We start from the raw sequence: 8336 nt of genomic DNA on the forward strand, positions 1-8336 counted from the left end.
AGTTATTGAAGGATAGTGTTCTTGGAGTTTGATGGCCTAAGACAGTTTGTAGTAGCGTATCTGGGTTTGCAGGCCTCTTAATTAAAAAGAAGATGAATAAGAAGAGAAGTGAAAAATAAACAAGAAAATAAAAACAGTTTCATTTACCATGTTGGATTTAGGTCTTGGGGCCATATGACATGGCTAGAATTGGTGCTAATTAGAGCAGAACTCTCTATATGAGCGTTTGGATTCTCCTTGAAATGATATTTCCAACGAGTTACTAGCTGATATTGCGGATGTTTTCTGTAGCTTTTATAATTTTAAGTTATTTTGTTCTTCCTATGTAAAACAAATAAATGGTTTTGGCAGAGTTGCCTTAAATTGATCACTTTAATATGTTTAATTCATGGGATTGCTTCCAGTGTTATGTAACAAATAATTTTCAAAGTGTTATGTAACAAATGGGTTGCTAGCAGGGGGCTACATTATGTTATATTTAGCTCTAGATAGATCAGCTAGTTCTCTCAGAAGAAAAACAGAATTTACTGGTAGAAGTTCATATACTTACTCTTTTTGGATCTTTACAATTTGTGGTGTAGCAACCAAGTCATGAACACCTATCAAATTAAATTGGCAGAAACCAATAATTCCTGAAAAATAATGTGGAGCCCAGCAGGTGAAGAAAGTAAAGCCTCCTTTTCTTCATTGCTTCACAGTAAAAAAGCAGAACACTCGTTACCAACCTGGAGCACCCAACCTATAGGAAGGATTTTCTGAAGATCTGACAACCCAAGACCACAGTTTTTTTTTTTCAAAAGAAATCCTATGCTATTCTTGATTATATGGTAGAGGCGATGCTATCCATCACATAAACTTTAGAAAAGCTTCTTATGCAGTCTCTTAATTATTGGGTGAAACTAGACTTTCCACATATAACTTTGATTCTGAATCCGTATAGTTCTGCACTCGAAACATCTTCATGCTGCCTTGTTTTGGGTTGTACAAGTATATTTCCCATCCATCAGAGTCCATTAAAACTTCTCCATTCTCTGTCAAGCACAAAGCATTATTTCCATATCCAGGAAATTCGTGATGAGGAAAACTGAATAATCTACTCAAAGATGCTTCATTGCCGTTCACGTTCAATATCAAAGCCTCAAAACTGTTTCCTCTGGTTTCACAAAATATACACAGCCGATTTCCCGACACCCCCAAGCTTACAATGTCGTCGGGGTTGAAATGATCCTCTAGTGGCAGTACTTCCTTGAACTTCTCCTCCACCATATCAAATGCAACAAGTACATAAACTTCATTAAGACCCCTTCTTTTTGTTTCCAACCAATATAGAGCTCCATTCCAAAAAATTCCTGGTCTTCCATATGATTGAGAAACTGCATCAATCTCTTCAATTCTTTTCCAGGTGCCAGTTGTTAACGTATAAAGTTCAACTATAGTTTCTTTAGAATCGTTAGCAGTAAACTTGCTGGCAAATAATACTCCATAATCATCAGTAGAGAAGTTGTAACCAAGTCCACAGCGAAACATACCATAGATTGCACCATTGGGGTTAGGCAATTCCCTGTAATCTCCAGTAGTCGGATTCCACAAGAACATGCAGCCATAATCATCGAGTAAATAAACCAGCCCGTTACAGGATCCCAGAATTCCAACATAGAAGTCGTGAGGAGGACCTTTCACTATGCTAGGATAACTGAGGATTCTGACATTACCATCATAGAATGTTTCATAATCTAAAGTTTGAGGAGGCCATGTTGAGAGGAGGAGTCTTCGGCAGCTAACGTCCTTTGATCTACTGAGCTGGAGCTTGGCGAACTCGGGATTGGAGATCATTGAGTGCCAGGTTTTGCTCAGGCATTTAAAGCGAATCAAAGGCTTGACTGGCAGCCTGGAGAATATTTCAACAATGAGATCCTGAGGTAACTTGAACATGACTCGTGTTTGTTTCTGTTAATGTTCAGAGCAAGTGTTTTTGCTTATTTTGGTAGTTTCTATTTATACTCTTTAACAGATATTTAGATGTGAGATCCAAGACTTGTTCATGGGTCTATCAACTTAGACAATTTCCATTGTTTTGAACTTTTGCTTAGTTGTGGCTATTGCTTCCTTAAGACATGAACAAGTCATGATATACAATTTCACATGTAATGCTAACAGATTAAAGGAGAAAACATCACCAAATTAAACTTCTAGAATCCCAATTTTCTTCTTTACCTCACATTTCTAAAAAAAAATTGATTTTATTCAAACTAGGCCATTGACCTGGATACCCAAATTGAACATGTCAAGTTTTGTTTGTCGATTCTTGATATAGCAGTAGAGACAAAAAATGAGAAAGGTTTAGGCAGTTTGAAAATGAGAACTTATTTGATATTTATAGGTAATTTTCATTTTTAAAATTTTAATTTTTTTTTTCAGAAATTAACCCAATATATAGCTATTATAATGGATAAAATTGTCATTTAAAATTTAATTTAAAAAGCTGGAAAAAAAAAAAAAAAAAGAGAGAATAGCAAAAGTATAATTGTGGAAAAATTTAAGTGGCAACAGGCTGGTTTCCGGAAAGGCAGTTAAGGCTATCCTACACGCAACACGTAATGAGTGCGCGTTCGGCTACCTGCCCCTTTTTTGCTTCCAAAATAAAGTATTAGATTAGCTACAATGCAATTAGCCTCCAACACTTTTAATGAACTTAACTAAATTAATGAACGTAACTAAAATAAAATTAATAATAAAAACTATCGTCGAGTAGAAATGTTAATCAATTTAAGGAAAATTTCTATTATTCATCCTTCATTTAGAATTAAAAATTTTTTAAAAAATTCAATTCAATTAATTTTTTTAATAATTATTTTATTTGTAACTATAAAATTCAATTTTTTTTTAAAATTTTCATTTCAAAAAAATAAAATCTTCCGTAATTTTATAAATATTCATTTAATTTTTTTTTAAAAATAAATCATACCAAACAAAAGTGAATGCCAACAGACTTTTTAATGTGTCGTTTATTCAATTGATTCGTTGGACAGGATTAAAAACTCCCAGAATCTTTTGAACATTACCCATTTCTGAGTGACACAACAAAGTTTCAGCTTCATTGGTTTAAAAAAAGAAAGGCAAATGATTTGAGAATCCAGTAGTAGCCATCCACATACAGAACTCTTATCCCCATGAGGCTAAATGATTTTCTTAAATCACAGATACATATATAACATACACTGATTGGAGGTCCATTTTTTTAATGAATAATTTGGAAAACTAGGATATGCTAAGCTGAAAATATTTGTTCTATTATCTCCCGTAGATATTCCTCTCATGGTCTGTTTTTTTCTTTCTTTTTTTTTTTTTTTCAAGTGATTGGAATGGAGCTCGGCCTCTTCATGTGGCTCCTTTTTTTGTTCCTGTTGATGCTATCATTAAATGGACACCTCCACCTTATTCTCTAGTAATATAGATGTTTGGATAATTCCAAATGCATTTGGTTGTGGCTTGCAATGGCTTCTAAGGGTTTACAATAGTGTCTTTTTGGGTGGTGGTATTGTGTTTCTATCCAAGTGTTACTTATATTGCAATCGTTGAAAGCCTGAAACTATGGCCATAAGGGAGGCTCTTAATTGGCTAAAAGGTGCTGGGATTGGTCCAGTTTTATAGGAAAACCGATGCTCTTCATGTTGTTCAAGTGATCGACTTAGTCTTGATTGTACTTATGTTGGTAGCATTTTGGAAGACTCCTTCATGTTTTTTTGTTAAAAAATCAGTCATATATTTCTATGTCAAACTCATATTTCGAGTCATGTTTCTTCGTCCTTTCTAATTGATGTATGCTAATATATAAACTACAAGTTTGTGTAAAAAAAATACTTTTTTATTTATGTAAAAATAATTATAAACCTATATTTATTGAACAAAGAGATTTATTAATTTTAAATAACGATTTCTTTTTTGGCCTTTCCAAGTCTATTTTGCGATTTCTGTCCCACTATTACGAAATGGGAATTTGGTCAGGTACAAAGATACATGAATGCTGGCTAGAGCTGCATAAATATTCTGGTTTACTTTTATAACTTTATAAATTTTTTATATCATCATCAAACATTTTATTATGCTATTAATTAATATTTTAAAAAACAATACATCAATAATTGTTTATATTCAAAACTGAATTTTAAATATTTATTTATAGGAACTCATTCGGCTATCCTAATAATGCCAATATGCAACACGAAAAATAAGACCAGCGAGCTGAACATAAAAAACAAGCTAGTAAAACAACCCAGCTGGAGAGTTGAGTAGTTATTGAAACATCAAAAATGGCTTAGAACTTTCTGCACTACTTCACAAGATTTTCCAAAATTATGGAATTAAGTACAAGGGTTCGCTAAAATCATGCCAGGAGAAATCATGCAACAGAAGTTGCTTACACATCCAAGTCTGAAAGAGAAAATGGAAGTAATCGATTAAATTATATACAGAATAATAAAGTTGATCAAAATGGAGTACATCTTAAATCTGCCACTAAAGGCATGAGGTTAATTATTTGTGTTTCAATCAGAACTTCTCCTGGTTCCTAAATTTCCCTTAGTCATGGAAGAACCTACCTTCAAGGAATAAAGATTTACCAGTCAGCCAGACTATCGGTCAACCTATTTCCGCTGATGACAAGTCACCCTATGCAATACTCGTTAAAAGAAAGCGAATCCAAAGGAACCTAATTCAGTAAAGGTAAGATCTACAAAAACAATGATTAAGGGTTTTTGCAGCTAGCCAAAATAACTAGCACCTTCATAAAGAGTTCAATCAGTTGTTGGTGGGAAGGTAAACCCTAAAGATGCCTCGCTTGCCAACCTTCTGCCTGCAGGTTGGGCATTTGTTATGTAATGATTTTAATGATTTCAAGAGGCACTCCTTACAGAATATGTGGCCACACCTTGTTGCAGTTGGTTCAATAAAGGGGCCCATGCATACAGGGCAACTGAAGATAGATTCATCAGGCATAGAAACAGGCTGGAGCACATCTTCCATCAAAGAAACATTATTTGCCTGCCAAATGAAGTTCATGAAGAGTTAAACAGGGAAAACAAATAATAACTTGCAAAGCTTCAAATATGAAAACTTTGAAGCACAAAAGCTCTCTGACGTTCCAAAATCAAAAGGAGCAGAGTACTATCTATGCTTGTGTACAAAAAAGAAAATTTTAAAAAATAATTCAGCAAAAGAAAAATAATTTCCATTATTTGACAAATTTCTATGGATAAGGCAAAAGGATCAATAAAAAATGAACCTTTCATACAGCAGGAAAAAGTTTAAAAAACGGGAGAGAAAAAAAAGGCAGAAGAAAAATTGATAAAACATATGCCCAAGCTTTAAGCATCTCAAATACATGGGATCCCAAAGCCTGAGCTGAGATTTGAAAATAATGACTCCCATAATAAATTAAAGTTATACCTGGTTTAAGTTGCTAATTTAACACATTTAAACAAATGGGTGTCAGAACAAGTCCAATCAATTCTCATGGAAAGCAATAGTATGTTGCCCAGTTGTGAAAGCCATATATCAAATTATACAACTTAAGAGCAAAGCAATGAAATGCCAAGCAGCAATCAGTAAAGGGAAGACTCATCACCAACTACTTCAAGACAATAGATAACTGACTAGTGATAACCAATAATGAATTGAAATACTCACATAGGTCAGTGATGAAAATGTAAAAGCTTTAATGAATGATATTCAATCCTTGTTCTACATTAAAAGATCATTCAAGTCCATTGGACAAAGATTTCAATCGAGGAAAAGATAGTTTACTTTCACTTAACAACTGCTATAATCTGAGATTTCAAAGCATCAGGAAATAGCCTATAGAGAAGATATACATGCATTGATGACAAACAAACAAAAGGGGAAAAAAGATTCTTCAAGAGTCTCAGGACCCAGAAGTGCATGATAAATACCGCTAAAGCCCAATACTGCAGAGGAAATTAAGTGAAATACACCGGATACAAAGTATGGAAAGGTATCTATAACTTCCCCACCAAGAAGCAGCAATGTCAATCAAGGAACGCATCATTAAAATTAGAAAAGTTTTCTGTGAAGAGTGAAGACCTTCTTCTTGTTACTTGTTCCTGGATTCAAGCAAGGCTCGCAATCATCAGGTATTCTTCTTTTGCAGTTGGTGCATAAAGTGGTAACAGCTGTTAATTGCAATTTATACAAAAGCATAAGTGGCAACTAAAGATCTGAAAAATATGCAAATTTAACAAGAGCGAATAAGATAATATATGGGCCAATTACCTGTGCATCCTGTAACAGCTCCAGTAGCTTCACCAATTACTTCACGCATCCCATGAGAATGGTTTCTTTCAGAATTTTCCCTAGCCTAACAAAATAGATAAATCATAAGGGGTAACAAATTGAAAAGAATTTAAAATGACATAAAACGAAACAATAGCATACTCGAGAAAAGGCCCTTGGGGAGATTATAGCAACTTCATCGTCAAGGACCTCTATGACATTTGTAGTTTGACGGTGAGACCATCCATGCACCTGAGCTTGAACTTCTTCAGAATTAGCATAAATGGACAAACCAAGAGACAGGTCAAGAGCCCTAATTTGTGGAGCAATAGGATAGTTAAGATCTAAGTCTAGATCCAATCCTCTTCTTTGAGAGTTTGTCATGTTCCCTTCTATACAGTTCAGTCCCCATGAATCCATGTGACAAAGCACAAACAAACCTAAAAACCAAGAAAAGCGCAGGCCATTACCTTACTGAATTGAATAAAACATTTTACGTCAATTAATTCACTTCCCATGCTAATACCACAAGGAATTGAAAAACTTCTAATATCTCAAAACCTACACTCAAACACGCACGCAAAGGCAGCTGCATTGTAAAAGCTTATGGATAAAAAGAAGAGGGGAAAATTGTGCTCCACATGCAATTTAACAATCAAAACATACCCCTCATCATCCAATGAACAATTACCCCGGAAAAAAAAAACGAAGGAATAGTCTCAAAAAGGGAATCAAAATGCAAGAAAATAAAATTAGGGAAAAAAAATTCTGCAAGGGAATTACTACTAAAGAAAATTTTCTAATTTCAAAGGCTTGTAATTAACAGTCAGAACTCGTATCTGTACATTATCAATCAAAACCCATTACGCATATTTCACATATCAACTCTCGTACATTGGCATAAAAAAATCAAAAGAAATATCAAATAATTATAATTGTAAAAATAAAAATTACACCCCCACTTACATGCAACGCAAGTTTTCGATTACAAACACGCATCAAAAATAACAAAAAACTACACACAAAGGGAAAAAAAAAGAAAAAAACAGATAGTGGGCCTGAGATTTGATAAAATTTTAAAAAGCAAAGAAAAAATTAATTGAAAGAAAGCGCACCTGAGGAGAGAATCAAGACCTGGAGATGATATTCTGCGACGCGACGGAAGGACGAACCTAATCGGCGGCTGGCAATATAGAGGAGGAGGAGAATAAGAAGAGAAGAGCGAGTGAAATACACAATAATATTGAAACGTTTGTTTTCATTTATTTTATTATTATTATATTTTTTTGGGGAAGCCAAATCCCTTTTAAAATCGTGTAATGGCCTGGCATGGCCTGGCCCCTCTGCCTGTAGTTTGGAATTAATGCGTTATTTCTTTTCCCATTACTTTCTTTCTTGCTTCATCTGCCGCCAATTTTGATTGCTTCGCCGTTTCCTTGCGATTTCTTTCTTCTTTCTTCGCTTCCGATCACACGAGGATGTCTTTCCAGCTTGAAAATGCCTTAGATCTATCATAAATCGGTTTTAAATAAATATTTTTTAATTAGAAAATGGTACAATAGATATCAATCTACCTGTATTTTCAAAATGCATTGATTCACGCCTAATTCACCCGACACATATTGAAGCGATTTATCTATTTTTTTATGGAGAAATAATTTATTTATATTTTAAAAAATATCTTGATTAATATAAATATTTTTTATTATTTATTTTAAAATAAAAAAATTTAATAAAAGAATTAAATTTTGGATTATACAAAATAATATATATATATATATATATATAAATTAAATACGATCTGATTTTATTTTTTCTTTATTACTTATTTGACTTTCTTTATCTAAAACTCAATTAAATTATGTTAAAAAATAATTTTAATAAATTTATAATAAAATCCAAGTATAAGACCAAGTCTATGATAGTGATCTTGATCCAAAGGTTTTGGGACCTCTTTACTGGATCGGCCTGAACTACTCAGTCTTGAGGTCGGGTCCCGGCCCCTTTACATCAACTCCGGCTCAAAGGACAGCAGGCCTGATCACCTC

At 33.7% G+C, this 8336-nt stretch overlaps 2 protein-coding genes across 5 annotated transcripts; both read right to left on the reverse strand.

The window, feature by feature from the left end:
* Positions 1 to 450: 450 nt before the first annotated feature.
* Positions 451 to 2073, reverse strand: LOC110610720 (F-box/kelch-repeat protein At3g06240). The gene has a single exon (XM_021750772.2). The coding sequence runs from the start codon at positions 1930 to 1932 to the stop codon at positions 883 to 885; it is 1050 nt and encodes a 349-aa protein (XP_021606464.1). The 5' UTR covers positions 1933 to 2073; the 3' UTR covers positions 451 to 882.
* Positions 2074 to 4311: 2238 nt separating this feature from the next.
* LOC110610721 lies at positions 4312 to 7824 on the reverse strand. Of its 4 annotated transcripts, XM_021750776.2 has the most exons (8): positions 7676 to 7824; positions 7404 to 7471; positions 6451 to 6728; positions 6289 to 6373; positions 6100 to 6188; positions 4928 to 5040; positions 4781 to 4852; positions 4312 to 4598 (listed from the first exon to the last, which is right to left on the reverse strand). In XM_021750776.2, exons 1-7 carry the CDS (start codon positions 7801 to 7803, stop codon positions 4798 to 4800), a joined length of 816 nt encoding a protein of 271 aa, XP_021606468.1. In that variant the 5' UTR covers positions 7804 to 7824; the 3' UTR covers positions 4312 to 4598; positions 4781 to 4797. The 4 variants fall into 4 exon arrangements, with proteins under 4 accessions (XP_021606468.1, XP_021606467.1, XP_021606466.1 ...); XM_021750775.2 differs by having other exon boundaries at positions 4312 to 4852; XM_021750774.2 differs by having other exon boundaries at positions 4781 to 5040; positions 7676 to 7823.
* Positions 7825 to 8336: the final 512 nt, after the last annotated feature.

The sequence above is a fragment of the Manihot esculenta genome, chromosome 3 (genome assembly GCF_001659605.2).
Source record: "Manihot esculenta cultivar AM560-2 chromosome 3, M.esculenta_v8, whole genome shotgun sequence".
Classification (NCBI taxonomy): Eukaryota; Viridiplantae; Streptophyta; class Magnoliopsida; order Malpighiales; family Euphorbiaceae; genus Manihot; species Manihot esculenta.